At 44.0% G+C, this 24755-nt stretch overlaps 1 protein-coding gene across 5 annotated transcripts; it reads left to right on the top strand.

Annotated features, from left to right (window-relative positions):
- PSEN2 (presenilin 2) lies at positions 1-24755 on the top strand. 5 transcript variants are annotated; one of them, XM_082758264.1, is made up of 12 exons: positions 1-86; positions 4334-4534; positions 5258-5487; positions 6702-6843; positions 7447-7514; positions 8505-8725; positions 9328-9426; positions 11220-11297; positions 12873-12992; positions 13542-13660; positions 15509-15608; positions 23882-24755. In XM_082758264.1, exons 2-11 carry the CDS (start codon positions 4391-4393, stop codon positions 15605-15607), a joined length of 1320 nt encoding a protein of 439 aa, XP_082614390.1. In that variant the 5' UTR covers positions 1-86; positions 4334-4390; the 3' UTR covers position 15608; positions 23882-24755. The 5 variants fall into 5 exon arrangements, with proteins under 5 accessions (XP_082614390.1, XP_082614387.1, XP_082614391.1 ...); XM_082758261.1 differs by having other exon boundaries at positions 15409-15608; XM_082758262.1 differs by lacking the exon at positions 1-86 and adding an exon at positions 410-744 and having other exon boundaries at positions 15409-15608.

Raw genomic sequence — 24755 nt, 5'->3', positions numbered from 1 at the left:
CGGGGCCAATGGAGGGAAGGGCAGGGCCGAGCAGGGCCGAGCCGGGCTGAAGGGAGCCGAGCCGAGCCGGGCCGGGCCGAGCGCAGGTGGGCATCGGGGCTGTGGGGCCGGGGGCTTGAGGCGAGCTGAGCCGGGCTGGGCTGGGGGTGGCTCGGCGGCACCGCTGCGGGGGGTGTGGGACCGGCGGCTGTGCTGGGTCATCCTGGGAAGGATCTGTGTGTGGTTATGTGTATGTGTGCGCGTATGAAATGGAAAATGGTCTGTATTTGTTGTTCCCGGAGTGATAAAGCGTCTGTCGTGTCTCTTTCTGAGTGCGCAGAGGTGGCTGGCCGTGTGTGTAGGTGGACAACAAAGCTGGCCCCGCGTTGCAGGCCAGCCGAGCTGTGGTGCTCCTCTCTGTCTCCTTGGGGCAGCTTGTGGTGGGGCCATATTAGCTGCCCCTGGTGCCCCGAGCCCTCGGACAGGGTTCAGGAGGACAGCCCGGTGTGTGCCTGGGTGTCCCCGGTGTGTCCCTGGGGCACCACCAGCAGGACCAGTGCTGGGAGCTGCTCCTCCGTGTGAGGTTGGACCCAGGCTTTGAGGTGTCCCTGGTGTGTGTAGGTCTGTGTCCACTCATATTGACTGCTACGGGTTTGGGCCTAGGGCTGGTGAAATAATTCTTCTGACCTTCTTGGGGAAGGGTCCGGTTTCAGCGCTGTCAGCAGAGTAACGCCGTGGCTGCGTGTCGTGCCTCTCTGTGGGAAGGTAATGCTAACGTGTATGTTTTGGCTTTATTTGTTGGCACCAATCTGGAAATTTGTCCTCCTAATTGTTATCCTGCCACTTGGAATTACTGAAAATGTTTTCCTTCTCTGTATGTTAACCAGCAGCTGTGATTACAGGTGAAACTTAGAACATCAGGCTGTCGGTGTCAGCCCAAAGCTTTCTCCTTGTCTAACTGTAGCAAAGGAAAACTGCTTCTCTTCATCTGATTGCTATCGAAGAGAACAACATATATGAGCAGGAGTTTAAAATCTCAAGTGGATTATTAAATATTATGCCAGCTAGCAGCAGCTGTTCTGTGCTATACCCTACACTGGTAATATTTATCAAGGACAAAAAACATTGCAAACAGCTTGGTTTTGTTGCAGCACAGTGATGCTGTAGCATGAAATTAAAAAGCAAGCCAGGGCTAGATCCTCATATTAGTTTGAATTGTCCCCGTTTCAGTGTAATTGATAGAGTGGATTTATCCCAGTTGAGAGAGATCCCTTGCACAAAAGATATACAGAAAGAGAGAAATGGTAACTTCTGCTTCCCTGTAGGCTTCACAAGGCTGCTATAACATAGGGTTCGCTGTAGTCTCACCTCAGCTGCTCCGTTATAAGCAGTGCTTAACTACTGACCTAGTTTTTGTCCCCTTTCATTTCTGCTATGTGGTTTTGAGAGTTTGGTCTTTTGGTTCTTAAACATCTTGTGATTTTTTTTTAATGTGTATTAATAGTTTGTATCTATCCACAGAGGAAAACCTTGCCTGATGTCCTGTGGCTTACTGGGTCAATTTGAAGACTGTCTGGCACCCGGTGTTTCTGTCCTTCATTGGCTTTATTTAGTAGACCATGCTCTGTCATGTGGATATAAATTCAGCTTGCATTTCATCCCTCTGAAAGCTCCTCTTGTGGTATAGCCAGAAGGCAATTGTGCTTGTCTCAGCCCTCTACTTTGCTTTCCTAATCTGTCCTTTCCCCTCTTCAGCTCAGTCTAGGGAAACACATGGTCTGTATGCACTGATCTATGTGGTGTCATGCAGAAAAATAACCATCTCCAGGAAAGAAGGTTGTGCTGAGTGTGTGGCTGCGAGTGACCAGCCTGGTCCTTCCTCCCTGAAATCAGTGACGGTGTAAACCAGAGCTCTGTCTGGTGGCCAGCACAGCCTTGGTGCCAGTTAGTGCAACTCAGAGGGGTAAACGGTGGTGTTAGACAAACTGCACTGGGGTTGGTGGTAGGGCAGAGGGCTCCTGCCTCTGTAAGTTCTTCATCAAAGAGCCCTGCTTGGCCCTGTGCTCCTGTTTCCTCTGGGCGCTGGAACTGGGGCTGTTTGGGCAGCCAGCCTGGGAGCCTGTCATACTGAAACCTGGCTCAGCAAAAGCTATGGCAAACAAGCACCTGTTGTCTCTTCAAAAGAACTGGGTTGCTGATGAGCACCTGGTGCTGGCACAAGAGACAGAGTGCTGGGACAACCCCATTGGCAGTAGCACAGATTTAGGTCACTTTCAGGTACCTGTGAATACAACTTTGGAGATGAGAAGCGTTGTAGCGTCTTTGCATTTATCCTTTTTGAGAGGGAATAACAGAAAATGTCTGGCAATATTACAACAGGAGACTCTTGCCATGTAATTATGAGGGTTAGAAGTTACTGGTGTGTTTTTGCTACCTGTATAATTCTTCCAGTGGGTACAACTAGGATGGTGAAAGTAGGCTAATTGGCTGTCCCTTCTGAAGTCTCTGCAATAATGCCATGCTCACATAGCAAAAATGGTGTTGCAGTTTCTGAAATACTGGGAGAAAAAGGTCTTTGATATTTTTATGCAGTTAAAACTTAAACATTGGTCCCAAATGCTGAAAGAGTAAACTTTACTCTTACAACTGAGGCAGAATCTAGGCTCTCAGCTGTAAACTGTGAGCCCCTACGTGCTCAGAAGGTGTTGAGCAACTGGGGAGTGGAGACTTTGGGCTCTGTAAGGAGAAAAAAAAAAAAAGGCACAAAAAGGGAAGTGTTAGGCAGCTCACCGCAACACAGCTACTGTGAAGCTGATAGGCCTGGCTTGAGGGTTGTCCCTGCATTTGTTCCTATAAATGTACTGTTTTTATCACTGAAAGAGGAATTGAATGAGAGGAGAAGGCATGAAAGGAGCAGATGTCTGAAAAGTGTTTCGCTTGGGCAGATTGAGTTTGCTTTCTGAAATGTTTTGAAGGTGACCAGTGTATTCAGGATGCTGTGAAAGATGGGGGAATCTCCCACTCCTCCCTCTTTCCTTCTCTTGAAGTGAATTTCAGGCCCTCTAGTGAGAAGCAAGAATCTCACAGAGCTTTGAAGCGTCTGCTCCAGCCTCTCAAGCTGGCTGGTAGACAGCGAAGTCTACCAGTCAGACCATGAATGCTTAATTCAGATGTATGTGGCTGTGTCCAAGTCATGTGGCTGCTTCAGCTTCCTCCCCTGAGTTGGTTATGTTGCCTGAGATACACTCGTGGGGAGCTTTTTTGTTTGTTTTGGGGGGGGGATACCTGGGCAAAATCCAGCAGAGGAGAGTTGTTCTCGTAGGTGTTACAGCTTTACAATGCATTAGGGGTCTGGTTTTGCTTATGGGTAGGTGGCTGAGAATCAGGTGCCTGAATTATCCTTCTTTACTCCAGTTGCTTGCTTAAGCTGCCTTAATAAACGATAAAAGGAATTTTCCTATCAATCCCATTTAGAGCTACCTGAAATCATGGCTTCAGGGCTGTTCTGCACTAGCTTTAGCCAGGACAGTGCAGGTCCTATCTCCAGTGTCTACAAGGAAGAGCTGTTCCTTTCCTTTCTGCGTTGTGTCACTGCTTTCTTCACTTCTCTGCACAGTGGTAGGTGGAAAGAGGCCAAAAATGTCAAGTCTCCACTTCTATACTTGAAGTTGTTGCCCATCCAAGTGGGTTTGCTTTTAAGCACAAGTCAATATAAGAGGAGAAAGTAGCGGCTCACCTAAAGGGCCAAGTTCTTCCCCTTTATTTACCCACAGCCCTTGGGCAGAGGGAAGAACTGCTTATGAAATTCATCTGGGTGATCAGCAGCCATAATACGGAAGGCAGCATGTAACTCCTGCTCAGTGGCTTATGTAAAGCCGAGGCTCCAGGTTACTAAGAAACTTCTGCTACCTGCTGGTGCCTGTAGGAGTGTTGTGTAAGAGCTGAGCTCTCCTAGCTATCTGGCAGCCAGGCAGCATTCGAGGTGAAGCCTTGTTTGGCTCATACAAAACAAACACCAAGCACTGGGAAACCCCCTCTGTGAAAGTCTGGGTGTACTGCTCGTGGAGGAGGCCAAGCACAGAGGCAGGAACTGTGGCAGCTGTTGCAGAGGGGAAAAAAATACTCGGTGGATTAGGTGCAGTTGGTTCAGCACTGCATTTTGCTGTTTCCCCTGGCTGCAGGATACTTTAACTGAAGATTGTTGTGCCTGATGTGCCAGCAGGCTAAATCAGCTATCAGAAGGAGATGGAGTTATGAAGCCTGCTGAGATTGTGCTTCCTCTTCAGACTCCCAGTTGTTTGCGCTGCAGTGCTCACTCTTTTTCTCTTTTCTTTGGCTTTGCTTGTTTTCTCAGCCGTGAGTAGCTCCTGGCTGTGCCTCTCCGGAGTGAGTGCTCCGCGGGAAAGTGACGATGATCACGTTCATGAACAACTCGGACAGTGAGGATGAGACCTGTAACGAGAGAACATCCCTGATGTCTGCAGAGAGCCCTCCAATACCTTCCTACCAAGATGGCTTGCAAGCCTCAGAAGCAGGGGAAGCACAGATACATAGGGTGAGTATGCAGCCTCCCCGGGCACTGAAGAAATGGGGTATGATGATAAATGCAGTCCTGTTACCCCTCAATCCATCCCAGCAGAGGCAGACATTTAGGATTGGCTTTGGCCAGTGTTACTTCTCTTGGCCAGCAGCTGCACTGCCTGTTCCCATTTCCTCCACTGTGACTTTTTCCTCCCTTTTTATCTCTGTATATACTCCTCCCCTTTCCTTCCTTTTGGTAAAGATACAAGCTTTTAATCAGGACCTGATGCACATACAACTCGTGCAGGATATCCTTTTTAGCCTTCTCGTTTTGCCAGAAACCCTTTGTCTGCTCAGGTCAAATGCAGCAAATGTTGGGACAGAATCTAGTCCTACTGTCAGTGAAGCACTGCGGTAAAACAAGCACAGCAGTGCTCTGGGAATGGGATCTGGTCAGGTTTATGCCACCTCCGATGAAATTTGTTCCCTCCCAGTTCTGTGCACTTCACCCTTCATATGCATGTGTCAACCTCTCTCTGTATGCACTGAAGAGGCCCTTAGATATATTTGTGGGTTTGGTTTATAAACTGTTGCAGCCTATTTGTAAGGGAATTTCTAATTGCATTGCTCAGTTGGCACCGTCCTACTAGGAACAAGTTGCTATGCTGTGGTGGCCTCAGCAGCCTCATGAAATAGTGGAATGAAGCTCTGAATGCAAGGAAAGGATCTTACATATGTGATAACTTTTTCTTTTCAGAAGAGGCACGCAGGCAGCAGCCGCAGCCCTAACAATGTTGCTGATGGGGATGTGTCTGACTCGGGAGTTCGAGCGCGAGGGAGCGCCTTGGAAAATGAAGACGAGGAACTGACGCTGAAATATGGAGCAAAGCATGTAATCATGCTCTTTGTGCCTGTCACCCTTTGTATGATTGTTGTCGTCGCCACCATAAAGTCAGTGCGCTTCTATACGGAGAAAAACGGGCAGCTGTAAGTGGGGTCTTCAAAACAGCCTCTGAGTATGTGGGATCCCTGGCATTACACATACACTCCGTGCACATACACCTACGTACACAGCGTGCCTCCTTGGCAGGCTGGGAGAGCCTTTACATGGCTAAAGATGGCTCTGTAAGCATACCAAGGTCTTACACAGATGAACACAGCTTGCTTTAGTAAGTTTTTTCCATACCTGTATTATATGGATTCATTAGCACTATCATTAGGAATGAAATCACTTCATACTGCAGTATAAAAGGCCTGGGTTTACCTCCTGGTCTGTTCACCCGCTGGCTGGCAACAGTCAGGGAATAACATGTTCATTTGGATGAGTGTCTCATTTCCTGATGACGTTTTTGGTTCCCAGAGACTCATGGTGTGGATACATAATTCCATCCAGCTCTTCCTGCCTGCTCGAGACCATTCCCAGTGCTCCAACAGCACTTCACATGGTGGCTGGAGGAATGGAACCAAAGAAAAGAAAATGGAGGGGGTGGTGGCATAAGAAGGGGTAAAAAAAAAAAAAAGCCCAAGACACTCTTAAAAATTGTAGAAAGAAAGTGTAACCCTTTGCTGGACAGCACCTAGGATGTGTCCTTGTCATTATCGTGGAGAGGGTCCAGAGACATGCAATAGAAATTAGTGGCCTCAAGAGAAGTTGCTGAACTTAGTTATTTATCACAGAACCATAAAATGGCTTGGGTTGGAAGGGACCTTAAACATCTTCTAGTTCTGACCCCTCTGCCTTGAACAGAGACACCTTCCACTAGGTCAGGCTGCCCAAAGCCTCACCCAACCTTCCCTTGAAGCCTTCCAGGGATGGGGCATCCACAGCTTCCCTGGGCAACCTGTACCAGTGCCTCACCACTCTCTGAGTGAAGAATCTTCTAACATCTAACCTAAATCTCCCCTCTTCTAGTTTAAAACCATTCCCCCGTGTCCTCTCACTATTTTCCCATTTATGCTCTGTTTTTGTTTAGAGCTCTGCCAGACACAGCTGCTCTGTGGTAGTGCGCTTTGGTTAAACAGCACTAATCTGTAGCTGATAACTAACTGGAACCCGGCCCCTCCAGAGGATACACCTGATGTTTACCGTCCTTGGAAGTCATTCCTCCCTTTCTTCCCCCCTGCCCTGATCCGTTTTTATCTTGGGACAACTAGTTAGATGGGAATATACGTGCTTGATGTGGCTTTGCTTTATACTGCAGGATCTACACGCCCTTCAGCGAGGACACCCCGTCCGTGGGCCAGCGTCTCTTGAACTCGGTGTTGAACACCATCATCATGATCAGCGTCATTGTTGTAATGACCGTGTTCCTCGTCGTTCTGTATAAGTACCGCTGCTACAAGGTAAAGCATTCGTGCCCGAGTGTTTGCTGCGTGCTTGCTGTGAGCAGGTTCGAGTGAGGCTTGTCTGTCAGGGAGAAATAAAGGCACTGCACAGGTTAGTCCACAATTTAGTCATGGCAGCAATTTTCTTGTAGAGAAGCCTTTGCTAGCAGTGTTAGAGTGTGCCTCAGAACGCGCTTTGCTGTTCATTTGCCACTCATGGTAGGATGTTAGAAACAGCCTGTTATTTGTGCTAGTCAGGTTTGAGTCCTCTCCTTATGGTCAAAAAGTTTTGCAGCTTGTACTCAAGGACTCAGTTGTGCCATTTAATGCGAATGCCTTCTGAAGTTTTGGACAAACTGTGTGGGAACTAGTCTCATTCTTGCCTGTGGAGGCTGGTGGAAGAGAAGGGTAGAATATAGAATGAGTTTGGGAGAACGGGGAGCAACTGGCTGCCATCTTCCCTCATCAGCTGTGGGGAAGGAGGGTTTTTGGAAACTGGAGGAGAAGTGAAGAAGGAAAGGCTGTTGGACATTAGGAAGGTCTGTCATTAGTGCATGCAGCACTGCAGCCTGTGCAGGGGGAACAGCCCCTTCAGTCACTCTATTTTCTTGCCCTTAATAGTTCATCCATGGCTGGCTAATCCTGTCCTCTTTGATGTTGCTATTCCTCTTCACCTACATATATCTTGGGTAAGTAGAAATGTTGCAAGTAACTTAGTGGTTCAGAACTACCCTCTTTTTCTGTTTGAAGAAAATCCCCAACGTAATGAATTGAATGTCTCTCCTTCTATGAACAGAGATTTTAAATCTCTGTTCATAGATAAAATAAAAAGTGTTAGCATTAGACAGCTTTTTTTAAATTTTTTTGATGAAAAACGAGATGTTTAATGGGCAATGCCTGGTTTTACAGTAGTTACTCTACAAAACTTCATAGGGAAGTGATACCAGAAACATGAACTGAACTGGCTGAACTTTGTTGTACAGAGGTACACTGATAGTGACTTTCAAGATATACTGGTATAAACTAGCAACATCCTGGGGTATCTGTCATCAATTGTTTCTAGAGATGTTGTCACAGATGGTTTGGCTAGATGGAGGTTCCCAAAACATGTCTTCAGTGTGTCTTTAGCCTCTGAGAACCAAGTGGAAAGGAATTTAGTGTTGAGTTGGTTCTCTGGATTGTCTTGCCTTATCCACAGGCTGCGTCTCTTCAAACTCATTCCCTTAGCTCCAAGTTGAGAAAGAAGCAACCTTTCAACTTTCCAATGACACTTGCTTATATTTTTTTTTATTTATCTTTAATATTGAAATGCATCCTGTCATGCTTCTGGTGGGATGACTTGCACATGATTTCTTAGGCTCACGACTGTGCAACAGTCTTTACCTATGTTAAATCTTGACTTGAAATCTGGCCTGCTCAGATCCTTGGGATCACTGTTGACCTCAGGACTAAGGCAGTGTAGTGTTTGCCACACACAGCACACCCATGTCCTGCAGAGGGAACGCAGAACTAAGAGCAACAATTGGCTGCCAGGCTGGTTCCCCTCTTGAGATGACATCTGCTTATATCCTGCTTCCTCCTGGTGTCGTAGGAGGCTTGCTTGTTTGAGTAGATCTAGCAAGGTGCTTTGCATGTCGGTTGCTTTTATTGCTCAGCTAAATTTCACTGTTGTCTTCCAGTGAAGTACTGAAGACATACAATGTGGCCATGGATTACCCCACAGTCATTCTAGTCATCTGGAATTTTGGAGCTGTTGGGATGATTTGCATCCACTGGAAAGGCCCCCTGCAGCTCCAGCAAGCATATCTCATTATGATCAGTGCTCTGATGGCACTGGTTTTCATTAAGTATCTACCTGAGTGGTCGGCATGGGTGATTCTAGGTGCAATCTCCATCTATGGTAAGTCTGGGCTGTGACTCTGAAGGTGTGGCTTGTGGAGAGGTTATTTGGAGTTAAAATAGTTTTTTTTTTTTTTTTTAAATAAAAAAGTTCTCAGTTAAAAGTTTGAAGAGAACTTGCAGGATGATGTATCTGGAAGGTAATATTCAGCTTGGTGAGGAGCTCTGACCAGGAGAGAGAGTATGCAAAGAGGAACTTGACCAAAGGTTGAAAAATAGTCAGCATACATAGTAAAGGATCGATGAACATAAGCAAAGTACCTCCAGTTCTCTGCTAATTAAATTTAACAATTTAATGTAATCCTGTCATCTACTTTCAAATCAATAATGTGTTGCTCTCAAGAAATTTAGGATTTTTTGTAGGATTAATACAATGAAAACTGTTACTGTCACATTAAGCCTCGGGGGATGGTATTTTAAATGAGCATCATCTTCAGAGACTAGCAGCTACAGTTGCACAGCAGCAGAAGTCACCATTCAGGAAATCATCTGGTTAATATCGACAGATGTCATTTTGAGGGAGGAATAGCTTTTCAAAGAGCAGGAATGCAAAATATGCATGACAGTTTAAGGTAAGATTGTCTGTTCCTTTTCTCTCTGCAGATCTGATGGCTGTTCTCTGCCCTAAGGGGCCACTGAGAATGCTGGTAGAAACTGCACAGGAGAGAAATGAGCCCATTTTTCCTGCATTGATATATTCCTGTGAGTAAGATTAATATTTTAATGTTTTTAACGACAATGTGCTTGAAACCTTTTTTTTGTGTCAAACCAGTAAGCGCTATTTTAGTTATTTCCTTGCCCTCAGATCGGTGCACATTTATGTCCTGGAACAGACCATTTGTAGAAGACCTTATCAGTTACAATGGTATTAACCCTAATTAGCCACAGGAGTGGGCAGATTTGCCTTGTGAAACTAAAATGTTCAAAAGTAGATTTACCTTTCCGTGAATAGCCTTAGAACGTAAATCTTTGTTCTGCATACAAAGCCTTGCATGGACAGCAGTGTTTGTAAAGTTACGTAGTTAGATGATGCCCTCTCAGTAACCATATTCCTTCTGCATAAGCTTTATAGGCTCACTTCAAGTGTTTGAGGCTCTGCAGCTCTTCCTGTAGCCTCTTCTTGCTCTGTGCACTGTATGGATGGCAGTGTGAGATATTTGCTTTATTTTTCATTGTCTGGCTGCTCCTGGCAAGTGGCTTTGTTCAAGTATTGCTCTGACAACAAAATCAGTCCTCTCTTCCCTGAATTTCCTGGACTGTTTAACTATGATGACATCCTGTGCCTGTATCCACAAAGGCATTCGTATGCTTAAGACTGGGATAGTTGGAAGGCAGGTGACTTAACGTTTCCAGGACCTGGGCTCAAGTGCTTCCTGGACCTCAGTGGCTTCCATTGCATCACTTGTAAGGTGAATCAGTATTTCCAAATGTTGGGTGCCAAGCTGAGGATGCCTACAACTCGACTGATCTAGTTTTTCAAGTGTTTAGTGCTATATAAATGCTTTTGTATGTTCCAAGTAGAGCTTCTGTTGACTTCAGCTGACTTCCGTTCCACATGGACGTTCTGTTATACCGGCCTGAAACAATCTAGATGAAGTTTTCCCTATGTTTTATTTAACAAACAAACAACAGTTACACTAAAGGAGAATACAATTCAACAAATAATAAATACTGAACAAAAAGTTCTTAGGCAGAACGTCAGTGTTTCCATTGCAAGACCGCATTCTGTGGCTACCTCCAGATACAAAAACATCACCGTGACTGAGTGTGTAATGGAATAGTAGACACTGTGTTTGCCTAGGCTTGTTGTTGTTTAGTTTAGCTTCTGTAAAAACAGGGAGACTGAGGTACTCCTATATAAAAAGCTAATTTGAGTCCCCTTCAGCATGGTTTGTATCCCTTCGTAAATTAGGGATTCATCTCAAGAATAAACCTGCAAACATCCTTCAGTTGTTCTTGGAACCAAAACAAAAATAGCCAATATTTTGACAGGAGAAAAGAGTAAAAAGAAAGAAAGAAAAAACAAAAAACACAAACAGAAGTGCAGGGAGAAAACAGACACTCAGACAACTCCAATGAATCCCTCACTTGTGTGTTTTACCTTCAGCAGAAGAGGGGGAGTATGCCATCTGCCTTAATCTCTGGTTACATTTTGTACTACCATCATTTCCTGGGCAACTGTTCCCTTTGAATAGAAGAGACAGAAACCAGGAAAAAAAACAAGATGATAAGGGCCCTTATTTGGGATTTTTGCTGTCTTCAGGATACAGACAAAACTATACTGACTTGTGCTCTGAGACTTTTCTTAAAGACTGAATAGATGCACGGCCTTTTTGTCTGACCTTGCCTTCTAAGTGACTAGGGAAACTGACTGAGAATCAGTGTTGTAGCATTAACGGGGGAAGGGTTTATATTTGTAGGGTTAGCTAAATACGTAGGAACTCTGAGCTACAGTGACCAATGTTTTGCGTCTGATTTCTTGCTCTTTCTTTTAGCTGCTATGATATGGACAGTTGGAATGGCAAAGCCAGACACAGCAGCAAGAGGACCAAGTCAGCAGACATGGGATGCAGGTTTGCTTGCATGTCACAGTATCCGGTGTAAATAATACACGTTTGAGACTGCAGGTCTCAATGTTAAGGTCTTGAATCCCAAAGATTGCATGTTTTTTGCAGTATTGTTACATCAGTTGCAGAACTTCATGGTGTTCTGAAACCTGGTGTTTGGACTGGCAGCAAAGATGGTGTAGGAAGCTCCAGTATTTGGGATGCCTTTATTTAAAAAAGAAAAGTGTTGTCCAACACACAGCTTCAGATACACTGAAGTTAAAGCTGGTATTGGGCTAGTGGGGTGGTGGTTGTTACATTTTTAGCAGCTGGGGATAGTTAATTACAACATAAGGTCATAAATATAATGCCAGTGAGCTGGTGAACTTTAGTGTGTTAGTGAGTTGCACTCAGGCAACTGCCACAGAGCAGACGTACCCTTAGCTAGTTCTAAGTCCAGTTTAGCTTACCCTGCCAAAGAAAATGGATGTCTTTACATTTGCCCTTGGGTAAAGCTTATGTTCGGGCAGTTACCCAGCAGGAGCTGATGTGTTCCAGGTTTACATTCTATCAGATCCTGTGGTAATTTGTGTGCCATTGTTTCTATTTTCTTGAAATGCAAGTTAAACAGCACTTTTGAAGGTGATTGAGTAAAGTCTGATTTGTGGCATTAGAAGTATTTTCCATCTGGTCCTGTTTCATTTGCTTATTTTCAAGATAAAATAGCTGACATACTAACGAACGACAGTCACAGTCCTGCTTTGAAATCAAGCACAGAGCAGGAGCAAATGGCACCTTGAGTTCTACTGAATGCCCCTCTGGGACACACAGGGCTTCCAGATCACAGTCTGTTCACATCTGCAGCAGCAGTGTCCTGTCAGATTGCCAAAAACTGGCAAGTTTGTATAAATGCTTCTGAAAAATAGGAACTGTCAAATAGAGTAATGTGTCACATACCAGCTGCTTCCAAAAGCACTGTTGATTGAGAATGGAAAAAATGAAAGGACTGTGTTAAATATGTTTAATAGAACCCAAAAAAGAAAATTCTGTTGTGTGAACACCCAACACCAACACCAGTGTGATTCAGAACAGATTTTTTTCATAAATGGCAGTCTTTCTAGTCATGCATTTTGGTAATACTACCAGCGAGGGAACACCTGACACCTCCACCTTCAAGACATAACTGTATTTATTAATTTTACTTGGTTTCACTTGTCACTCTAGCCTGTAGAGGCTGTGGATACCAGCGTGCCCACCAGCTTGATTCAGGGATTGAAAACCAAGTTGAAGACTCTCTTTGCATTTAATAGCTGACAGAGCAATGCTTAGTTTTGTGCTTCTACTCCATTTACTCACTTGTTGAAACTGCTGGGTAGTTGCCAAACAAGCTGTGAACGTGTAGCCTCCTCAATGGTTTCAAATAATATGTTTTCTGCAAATGCCTGTGCTTGAGTTGGTCCTGACTCCAAGACAAAGGGCTTATCTATTCCTGAGAAGCTTCATAAGGGTGGAGATTGCGTGTATCAAAGCAAGTTATAAATGCAGCTACCTCTTGTTTCTTTTTTTTCCTCTCTTTTCTTGGCCTATTTTTGTGGAAACAAGCGGAAGATGAGAGAGAGAACCACAGTAGCCCTTCACACTCAGACTCCCAGATTTTGGAGACAAGGAGTCCTGTTCCAAGCCACCCCATCACTTCTTTAGAGGAACCGGAGGAGGAGGAAAGTAAGGGAAGCTTCATACCTTGTTATCGGTGCAGTCAGGGTTAGAGCCTGACATTTTTACTCATAGTGGTTAACATGCAAACTCAGTTGACTCTAATCAGTTTATTTGAAAAGTTGTGACTTGTTGGGCAACGAAGGTTTTGACTCAGACTGTGTATTACTTCTTACTGGTGCAGTATCTGTTCTGGGATTGTAGCTCCAGTGACATACCTTGGCTACGCAGACAACTTAAGCAGTTCCTTCTTCCCCTTGCATCCCGCTCCTCTTCTGTCCCTCAGCTGCCACAGCTGTAAGGCAGCACAGGGAAGCACCTCAGAGAATGAAGTTGAGTAAAAATAACCGCAGAAGAGGGTGTCTGGAAGCCCTGACCCCCTCAGTAAGCCGTGGAGGTAATCCCTGTTACCTCAGTGCAGGATGCTAAGGGTCCAGGTTGGTGGGTAGCCAGGACTAGCAACCTTCAGCTGGTCCTCAGGAAAAAAAAATGTTCAGGAGGAAGCAAAACTGGAGAAGTAACGCCTATTTTCCTTTTTTTCCCTTCTGCTTCTCACAGGGGGTGTGAAGCTGGGCCTTGGAGACTTCATATTTTACAGTGTTCTTGTTGGGAAAGCCGCTGCCACACCTAGCGGAGACTGGAATACTACACTAGCCTGCTTTGTAGCCATTCTTATAGTAAGTAAGCAAATTCTTACATCTTACAGTCTTGTTTAGCACAGCAGTGTTTCCAGAATTACCAACAGCTGAGCACTGCTGCATCACTGCAGGTAACATCCTGGGTATTTGGGTGAGAGCACCAGTGGATTTTCTAGCACAGTGCTTGGCCTATAAGGACGTGAACTCCACATGATTAGCAAGCATAGTCAAAAAGGTGAACTCCCTTTTGCTAAGGAGAACTGTGACATAAGGGGATGAAGGCCTATCTCATTCTTGGGTTTGAGCTGGGAAAATGGAATGGAAAGAAACTTAAAAATCCATGAAAATTATCAGTAAAAGCAGGTGACTAGCATACTGTGCTTGCTGAAGGACTTAGACCTACCAGGTCTAATGACCACACACTGACAAGTTTTCACCTAGGTAGAAAATCATTACTAAGAACTAGCTTATTTACACCGGTATCTTCACTGAAATGAACCAGGAGAGCAACGGCAGGAGTTTTAGAAGGTAAAAGGAATTGCAATGTCATTCTTGGGCTTCCATTTCTCTGCTTGGATCCCAAGGGGAGAGACTTACAGTGACTATCACTTGTGAAAACCATGGATTAGAAAGCACAAGAACTAGAAATTATCGCATTTTAAAAGTGTGATTACCTTTCCTACCTCACAGGTCAGAGACACCTATAGGATCACTTAGCTCCATATTCTGGTGTCCGTCTGGTGGCCATTCACACGGTCCCTTTGTGGGGAAAGCTCTCTCTTTTCTGTCCATCAGACCATATACCCCATTCTGTCTTTTACAGTGCTGTTAAATTTGTTCTGGCTTCATTTTGCAGTTTTATATTTCTGTTGATATGTAGCTTTCTGTTTCCCAAAATGGTCTCTGCAGTTTCTTTGCAGTGAGCACATCTCTAAATGTAGATGTAAACTATGGAGTAGGTGTAGGCCAGATACCATCCATGAGGCGTGTAAAGAGCAGAGCCACAGGCTCAGCTGGATCACAATCAACTTTGCAGTCTGACTTTAAAAAGATCCTGACTGCTGATCTGTAGCTAATAGATATTTTTTGGAGCCCAGTGTGAGCACTGTCTCAGATGTTCCCTCATTGTGGAGGGAGAAAAAAGGGCTCAGATAAGAGAATTAATCCATACTTAAATACACATATTTGTACTGTATATCCAAAACCTACAAAAACTTTGACGTGTTCCAAAAGATGGATCTTGGCCTGCTATCAAGATAAAGAACAGAATTCACCTAGCGTAATAAGCAATCTAGTCAAAAGCACAGCAGTGGGATATTATTTTTGTTCTTTTTTTTCCCCAAGAGACCTTGAAACCTGTGAAGGTATAAGAAGGTATACACCACTGTGTATTAGAGCCCTCCAATGAAACTCCTTATCTATGCAGTTCAATAGGATGTAAATAGTTTTATCTGCTGGATCAGTAACAAATGCATAATGGTATAGTACAAAACATAAAACAATCTGAAAATAAGTTAACCTCTCAGGGTCAGTTGTATGTCAGCATTAGCTGTTTTACACTACTTTCTCAGCAAGCAGCTCTGCTCCGGGTTGCTGAAGAAAATATCTGGCCAACTTGTGAGAAAGATGAGGGTGTGGGAAAAATGTCTTATTCCACTGTAGCTCAGGCAGGCTTCAATTTCTGTATAGTGTATAGAGCTTATTATTCATATATTAGGTTATTGATGACCTATGTTTTTGGGCTTCTTACTTTATTTCTTTGTTTTTTTTTTTATTCTCTCTGGCAGGGTTTATGTTTAACTCTTTTATTACTGGCTGTTTTTAAGAAAGCATTGCCTGCTCTTCCCATCTCCATCACCTTTGGCTTGATCTTTTACTTCTCGACAGACAACCTTGTGCGACCATTCATGGACACCCTGGCCTCCCACCAGCTGTATATTTAGAAGAAGAGGGAGTTGGAGGATTCTTTTTAAAGCTTTTCTGTGAAGTACGGTACACTGTTTGGAATAAGTCATAACACTTTACACCTAGTGCCATGTATTTGTAAAGAAAGCAATAACTGTGACATGATGCGTACTAAAATCCTAGTTACATGTTAAGCTGAGATTTTTCACAGGACTTCTAATGCTTGGACTCCAGTGAAAAGGAGAGGTCAGAGTTAAATAATTGTATGTTATTTAATGTGCATGCAGCCTCCTGTGAGCAAGGAAGCCTGTATGTAGTGTGGGGCGCTGGAGGGATGAAGGGTCTGATCTGTGCTTCCAGAAACTCAGGCATTTTAGCCACAGAATTGCAGACAAGTTTAACTGTACTCTGAAATTGTTAACACTTCACACTTTTTTTAAGTGTTGTGCAAACATGAAAGTCAGTCATACTTGCAATTAGAAAAGCAGAGCAGTCAGTGTGCAGAGAACAGAGTACTGCTACACCTAGGTGTAAGCATTAGGCAGATGCGTAAGGCTGAACTTCATAAGCTGGCCTCTGTTTGTACAATTTCTACTGAAATTGCTCCTAATGTCTGTTTATTCTGGTCCTAGTAAGACATAGCCATGGTGGATCTAGACAGCATGTCACTGGTAGGATATCTGAACATCAGGCTTGTTCCTGAGTGCATCCACCACTGCAGCTAGCAGCTGAAGGCAGGGCTGGCTGTTCTAGCGGAACAGATCCTCGCTGTGGGAAGACAGCACTGTCTCCTCACAGCACTTTCAGCTTCTCAGAAATCTTTCCCTGGATCTATACAACAATCCCCAAGTAGCCATAAGGTGGAAATTACTGCACAACTCCAGTAAATCGGTTGACCTGTAACTTCTCATGTGTAAGCTTGGTCTCATTTCTGTGCATTATTATAACTGCTCCAGAGGAGGATTTACCTTCCGTTTATGAAGAGGTCCTCTTACACTGATTGAGGATTGGTTTACTTAATTTTTGGTACTATTGTTTGAAGAGTTTTTACTACGAATTTTAAAATAGCTATTTAATGTAAAAGGAACTCTTTTGAAAATATTGTCATAATTTGTATCAAAATACGGGGGAGCAAGCTTTAATCTGCTGTTACATTCCAGAAGGCATCATTAATGCTGGAAATATTTACACAGCATTAAGTGACTTCATAACAACAAAAAAAATCACACTTGTCAGTAAAAACAAACAAAAAATCTGACTTGACCTTGCTGTTAGATGTATTTAATCACACTTCTCTTACACATTTTAAAGGTGTCTTATTTCTTTTTATGTCAGTTTCTTAGAAGTAGACAAACTTTATTTTTTTTCTTCTAAGGTGTGTATAATAGACAAACTAGCTCTGTTTTCTTAGCTGATCAGTATCAGTGTTTCAAAATACAACATTACATAGTGTTTTGTGAACAATGCAGTGTCATTGGGAGATGGAGAACTTCATGTCTGAAGCTACTTTTTAGATAACGCTTTGAAGTATGCCTTTTTAAGATAGGTTAGCTTGAACAAGTCCGTTGGAAAAACCACTACTTTTATATTTAACAAGGACATCATGTAGGTGCCTCAAACAAATTAAAAAAAAAAGTTTTTTTATGAGCTGTAGGTGTCTCTGTTTGGACAAGTAATTTTTGCTCTTTAATTTTTCTTATTAAATTTGCAAGGTTTGGACTTAAAAACTGCAGGCAGAGTTAATTATTACTGATAGGTATTTTTTTTTTAAATGTGAACTACTAGAGCTATCTGCTGTTTCTTAAGGTTTATGGGAAAGTTGTGTTCTTTATGTTGCCAAATCATAGTACAATCGCTTGCAATCATGATTTTAATTTTTAGACTGCATGGTTTACAGAAGATGTTAAATATTTATATGTACTAGAAGAAATGTCCTCCTTAGCTTAACAGGGTTGTAGCATATTGTTTAAAATGATTTATTTTTATGCACATAAAGTTGATATGTGAAGGGAATGGGGGCAGGCAGGGATCTTTTAATTACTGAAGGATTATTAAAGATCCTTGAGTTTTTTGTAGATTTGTGTTTGCCAAAGGATTGGCCTCTTACTGATCAAATTCTGCATAACTTAAAAAAAAAAAAAAAAAAAAAATACTTTTCGAGGTAACTGAGCAGTGTATTCTGTCAGTGTAACAAAATATGTTGTCCTGGTAAGTGGTAGGAGCATATTGTATAAAAACTGGAGTGGTTGAATTGTGTAAAAGTTTATGTATTTACTACTTGTGTGTATATATATTCACCTTGATGCACCTCATGTGTGTGAATGTGTGTATACACACGAGTTAAAATAATATTGAGTGATTTCTCATCTCATTGGTCATTTTCACTTGTGTATGAAAGTGAAGTTTTATTTGTAATACTAACATTGCACAGCATGGCACAGAATTTACTTGCACCCTTCAGAAAGGAGGAACAGGAGCTTAGTGGCTGCTACACAAGAAATTGGCACAGTGATCTTGCAACTTGACAACCTGATTCTGCGCATGCGTGTGTGTGCATAGCAAAGTTGTTTGTTCTGTTCAGTCATTGCTCTCACCTTGCTGCATGCTCTGCTAACCTGCAATCTCTTTGACCTTGGAGAAATCCTAAATACTCGATATGGCTCTGAAAAAGTACAGCTGTCAGGTCAGGTAGGCTTAGGATGACACCCACCTTGTCACTCAGCAGCTCAGAGCCCTGTGGGAGGTGCCATGTGTTGGCATTTTCCTACGTGATCCCTGTCACATCTCCTCTCCAGTCTAAAATGAGTGTTTCATTGCATCTAGTCTGAAAAGTGGCTTGGGCATAGCAACAGTCCCTAACATGTAAGATTGAGGTTATGTCGAGGAACAAAAATGCAGTGGTAAGCCTGCCTAATGCATGCCCAAGCTTATCATTGCTGGGAGATACACAGCCTTCTTGCAGCTTTTAGTGTCTCTGTTAAAAGCTTGTGCAATGCAATCAATTTGCTGCTGTCACCTTCTGACCATGTAGCTTCTGCTTGTGCTTAATTGTTGTTTCCTCTTGCTGCTTTGTTGTTGCTTTTGGTTTCAGTTGTTATTGTGGGGTTGTTTAGTTGAAGGTGTCTACTGTGCATCAAAAATCATGCACAAGAAGCAGTGCAGTCATAAAGAAACTACAAGAAGTAAGACACCTTTCAGAGTCATGCTGTGCTCCCACAGCAACGCTCATCAGATACTCAAAGTCTCATTTGCAAAACCTAACTTCAGAAATTACCTCAGTGAGGAGCCAGTCTGTGCTAGAAAGATCATCTCCCTCTGGTTCACAGAGAGAAAAGGATGTATCACAATGTGAGGTGTCTCAGCAAAAGCGGTGTATAAAAATTGCTGAAACTGGGTCAGCAAGGGTTAGTGGGTACAGCAAGGTCACAACACACTCCTACCCCAGTCAGGAAAAAGAGCAGTGGTCTGTTAGTCTACACCTTCTCTGCACCAGTTGCTAATGAAATCTCCACGGGGCCATCAGATTGTTAGGCCATCTCTCTTTGACTTACTGACAGTTGCTGTCTGAACCCTGGCGAGGAATAGTTCAAGGCTCCCTGTCCGTGTAAAACAAAATATATGGTGGTCTCCCTCATGCTCCCAAACCAGTACATTGCTTTGCTTTGTTCTTGCCTTCCTAGGTACTTCAGTGAACCAGGTGGTGTGAGTTCCACATAACTTGGGTTTTTTTTAAATTGAATATATAATTATTTTTCTTGCCTGTTTTCCTCAGTCCCTGGTCTCTGTGTCTGCAGTACAGCTCTCTAGCAGCCATAGGAGGGCAGTAAGTCTATATGGAGAATTACCAGCCATTTTAAAGCACTCTTCTGTTTGTGCCTTGTTTTTCATTGAGGCTGAAGGTTCTGCAGTCTCCCTTATGGCAAGGTTTTTTAGCAGGCACCCCATGTCCCAGCATAGCTGCAGTTTTGGCACAGCAGGGGAGAGGCCTTGAATGAGCGTGAGCTCAACTGCACAAGAATCCATTTAAAACCAGATGGTTTCAGTGTCCTGCCATGTTCAACTTTGTAGCTGTGAGATGCTGCTGTTACAACACTGTATTTTGTGTTCTTCCTTGGTTTTTGTTTTTGTTTTTTTTTTTTTCCTCTAAAGAATTCAGCCCTAGCTTGAGTTCTACAAATCCCAAGTATAAGTCAGATGCTTCTCCAGGAACTGTTACATTTTTTCTGAGCATCTTCAAGAAGTCTTCAAGAAGCAAAGGAGTAATTATACTTAGTGATTTGTCCTGTCTTCTGTCACTTGCAGTCTCCTGTTTTGTCCCAGCAGGTCCTGCTTACCTGGGAGAAGAGTACACATCACTCCAGCTCTCTGCATTGGGGGATGCAGGATCTAGCTAGATCTTCTTTTGTCTCTAGTAGCTATCTGATTCTCTTGAAGTCAGTTGCGTTATAAGAAGGCAGCCTGGACAGATAGGGTATCTTCCCATCCCATAGTACTCATATCTCCTAGCACGCCACAGCGTCCCTAGTTAAATTTATCCTTGCTTGCTCTCCCTTCACCTTATCAGGAACGGTGAAGTGGTGTGAGCTGTTCCAACTTCACAAGTGGGAAACACAGCGAGAGTAGGAGTGTAAATGCTGGGTTTAAGCTTGGTTATGTAGGAAAAATCAGGGCATCAAACATGAATAACAAGTCACCCTTCTTCCTTTTACATCTTCCTGTTGCTACAGGTTTTCTATCATCCATCATTTCCCACTATCTTCCAGGCATTTGCCCTGGGCCCTCACGGAGTTAAGTGAATATGAGCTGTTTATTTCCTCCTTCATGCAATGCATTTGTTTGACAGGTGCCCAAGAGCACAGTTTGGATGTGTCAGTGCTCGGTATTATTTATCACTCAGTGTTTAATAGATATAAAGACTATGAAGTGGAACTAGCTAAGCTCCTTGATATAGAAACCTGGTTTGGGGCCAAGGAGTAGGAGGGGGAGTTTTCCAGAACTGGAAACTGTTTTGAGTGCTGTCAAATGCAGGCTGAACAGAGAGGCAGCTCCCAAAGCCAGCTCAAGGTTAGGTCTTTGCAGAAATAAATGGTGTGTGAAGCCTGGTACTCCCTAACTGCTTTGCAGGGCCGGAATAATCAGGAGGAGGCAGAGCAGGGAAAGCACTAGGCCAGTTTTTTCTCACATCACTGTTTTCCATGTTTTCAATGATAGAAACAATCACAGAATGGCTCAGGTTGGAAGGAACCTTAAAGACCATCTAGTTCCAGCCCCATAGGCAGGGATGCCACCCACTAGATCAGGTTGCCCAGGGCCTCATCTAACCTGGCCTTGAACACCTCCAGGGATGGGGCATCCACAACCTCTCTGGGCAACCTGTGCCAGTTCCTCACCACCCTCTGAGTGAAGAATTTCCTTCTAATCTCAATTTTCCCTCTTTTAGTTTAAAACCATTCCTCCTCATCCTGTCGATATCTGATTGAGAAAAGAGTTGCTCTCCGTGTTTTTTATAAGCCCCCTTCAAGTACTGGAAAGTCACAATGAGGTCACCCCAGAGCCTTCTCTTCTGTAGGTTTAAACATCCCCAGCTCCCTCAGCCTTTCTTTGCAGGAGAGGTGCTCCAGCCCTCTGATCATCTTTGTGGCCCTCCTCCGGACCCGCTCCAACAGCCCCACACCCTTCTGGTGCTGGGGGCCCCAGACTTGGACGCAGAGCTCCAGGTAGGGCCTAATGAGGGCCTCAACCAGGGATGGTCACTGCAGCCCAGGCTGCCTCCAGTCTTCACCTCCTTGATGAGCTCTTCCACACTGGTGAGCACCAGTAACGCTTCTCCTCTGGTTGGTTTGCCTAACACCTGGACCAGGAACTCTTCCTCAATGTCCTCTGGGAATCTCCTGGATTGCTCACAGTAGTTTTACCAGCAGACATCTGGGTGGTTGAGCTCTCAACCTGTCCGTGGTTGTTTCTCAGAGGCATCTCTTCACGGTCACTCCCTTCCCTAATGTAGAGTGTCTCTGCAGGACTGAGTGAGGTACGTGTAATCAGTCAGGTGGCAGAAGGAGAGGGCAAAGCACTCACCAACCTATACAAGCAAAGGCTATTTACAATGAGCAGAAATAACTGATCTGTCTAGCAAACCAATAAAGAAAAATAAAGAATTGTGGGCTGAGTAATGTTTAACCAAGTTTCCCAAAACACGGGAGAAATAGTAATATGGTGTTCTTGAGGCACGTAGCTGCTCATCAGCTGCTATACTCTTCGATTCATCTCACCCAAACGGGCTTTGCTTGATACCTGTGAAGCATCGTTGTGCAGAAAATTTTGAACACTGTAAACAATACTGTGAATGTTTTACTTTGCTGGAGAGGTTTTGTCTTGATGTAAGAAAGAAATTCTTTGAACTGAGAACAACAAACAACCACCCCAGGGAGACGTGGTAGGGTCCCCATCACTGGAGATTGTCAAGATGGGGTTGGATAGGGTGCTCGCTAACCTCATCTAGGCTTCCTTTTCTAAGAAAAGGTTGGACCCGATAATCTCCTGAGGTTCCTTCCAACCTGGGCTCTTCTGTGACTCTGTGATTAATTGCTAAGGTGACAGGGGCCAGGTGCACTGTCCCAAAACCTATCCAAAGACAAGGACTAGTATCGCTTTCTTCCATTTAGTGCTTCTATCTGCAGCCTCTCCACCTGACTCTGTCCTTCTCTCAGCATACTCCGCTCCCATGGGCTCGCCTCCAACTTTCCAAAGTACCCAGAACCCATTCTGTGGCCATGTGGAAAAATTTGGAGGGAAGGGTGAGTGGCACAAACCACAGGCACACATAGCGTGGCGGTAAGAGTGGTGTGCCACACACCTTTTTCCAGCAGTCCTCTGTCAGCGATAAACATGTTTGCAGCTGTGGTTTGTCGTGACTTGTTACCACCCCATCTAGAGAATAACACTTACTTCTCTTTTCTTTCATAATGTAAAGAAAAAAAATAATCCACGTACCTGTAAACAAATTTCCACTTTGAGAAAACATTTTTGCAACAGGTCTTTTCTCCCAGTGGAACAGAAATCATGATATCTGACCCAGTGAGAATTTGTGTGTGTGGTGGAGGGCAGGGGCATGCCCTGGTGCAAGACAAAGAGGCTGTGAGCTGCCTCACGTCCCTGAAAATCCGGGAAGCTGCTCTGTGAAATGCCTGAAAAGTAGCCTTGCTACTTACTCTCCAAACAATTATTAAAGATAATCCCAGCATTAGTGGGCCTGCCACGGCTTCCTAGTAGAGGTCAGTGGCGCATAGTCACTTCCCTGGAGCCATGTAGCACTAGCCACAAAGGCTCTGTCAAAAGCCAGGCTGTGTAACCTCGCAGCAGCTCCTGCCCACTTCCTGCTAGCAGGAGGGCTCAGCCTTCCAGCAGCCCCACTGGTTTTCCCTGCCTCCTCCAGCTACGCAGAGCGAGGCTGTTAGCTGACAGCTCCAGAGAGAAAATGGGGGTGGAGGTTCGTGAAATACCTGTTTCGTGCCCTGCACTGCATCTTCTTGGACAGAAAACGTTTGTCACAAGAACTGCTACACTGACTCCTTCCAACAGCGCTAAATCAGCTTAAAGTTCTCACCGGCAAAATGAAGTTGAACCCTGTCTCCTTCCCTTTGGAGTGAGGGAAGAGAGAAAAGGCCAAGTACAAAGAATGCCTTGATGTTTTGGGGTGAAAATACACAGTTCAGGAATGAGAGCAGTCCTAAGCGTTATAAAAATAGCTCATCGTTTGGATCCTGGGATGATCCTGGATGTGAATTTACCCCTGACTGACTCAGAGAGATCTCATTTCTTTACAAGGCTGTTGCTCTCATTCTTGGCTGTAAAGCCTTGTAAATAACATGAGATACAAACAGTGTCACTGAAACGTGCCAAAGTTTTGAAATACCCAGAAGTTAACTACTGAAACCAAGCCACCTGTCCAGTGGCTTCTCCTTGAGCTGTTTCAATTCGTCATCATTACAGTGTTAGGTTGGTGGGACACCAATTTATCAATAAATTTATCAGGCAGATAAGACAATCCTCCTTCCCTGAAGAAATTGCCCTATACAAAAGATGAATGAACGTGAGGTAAAGCCCCTTAGGAGGTAGCTTATGAGAGCTTCAGTAGCTGAGGGAAGCATTTCCAGAGTAGTTTTTGCCTTGTGATTAGCTACACAAATGTGGGACAAGGATGGTGGTGCACATTTTGTTGTGGTCAGAGGAACAGATTGGGCCTGTCCGGTGTAAGAGGATTTCTGAGTGTTCTCTGAATAGCCTGGGTGCTCGTCAACCTGATGACAAGACCAATATTAGCTTAATTGAGAATCCATCAACTTTTTCTTTCTGCAGGTTAGTTGTCTGCCTACCACTCCTGTTGCATTGGAGCCCTTCTAACTGCAGGGACTGAAGATCTTTCCAGGCTCTGGTTCTCTAACTTTTTTTTAGAAGCTGAGACAGTCTGACCAATTCTTCTCTACGTATGCCTGGGAACTTGGCCACTTTGTACAAGGCTTTAACAGAAGCCAACTTTCTCTGCGTTCTTCAAAGCAGTCAACATCAGAACTGGAAGAGAATTTTTTTTTGGGGGGTGGGGTGTGGGGGGTGTTCCCTGATGTCCAATAAGCAGCAAGCTGCTATCTGCTGAGCAGACTTTCCTCAGAAAGCAGCAAACAGGAGGAGAAAAGCAACCTTACCTAAAGGCTGATAGAGGGCCTGCTGGAAGTCACGTTTAAAGCGGCCTGGACTCACTCCTTGCCACGTCCTTCTTGCTGCTTTTACCGAGAGCTGCAGCAGAGCTGGTCATGAAATGTGAGCAACCCCTGAAATTGCATCATTAAGCCCTTCGTTATGTAAGTATCGGTGGGCAATACGAGGTAAAGATATGATGGCACCACTGAAGCATTTGCTATGGAGCCATAACTTCTGGCTGCTATGTCAAACTTTCCCACTGACCTTGGGTAAGGTACTGACCTCTGACTTGTAAAATCAGGATATCTGGAGAAGTAAATTATCTTCAATAAACCATTTTAGGATCAGTGAGGAGAAAGCTCTGGGGAAGTGTGACTCACTCTTAGTTATAATTTGGTTATTATAATTTCCATTATATTTATGTATTGTATTATACTTGAGAATAGATCTATCATTATAGTGTTTGTATCTAGATTGTAATTTGTATTATATTCAAATTTATTACAAGTTGTATTATAATTTAATAAAAGGTTGA

The sequence above is a fragment of the Aythya marila genome (assembly GCF_965140915.1).
Source record: "Aythya marila genome assembly, chromosome: 3".
Lineage (NCBI taxonomy): Eukaryota > Metazoa > Chordata > Aves > Anseriformes > Anatidae > Aythya > Aythya marila.
Note: the sequence above shows the minus strand (reverse complement) of the source record. Positions and strands in the feature narration are given on the sequence as shown.

Bases quoted from the DNA above. Each gene is read 5' to 3' on its own strand.
- PSEN2 (XM_082758261.1), top strand. From the start codon at position 4,391: ATGATCACGTTCATGAACAACTCGGACAGTGAGGATGAGACCTGTAAC. The intron at 7,515-8,504 runs GTAAGTAGAAAT...GTTGTCTTCCAG, and splicing joins TTCACCTACATATATCTTGG to TGAAGTACTGAAGACATACA. The intron at 8,726-9,327 runs GTAAGTCTGGGC...TTCTCTCTGCAG, and splicing joins AGGTGCAATCTCCATCTATG to ATCTGATGGCTGTTCTCTGC.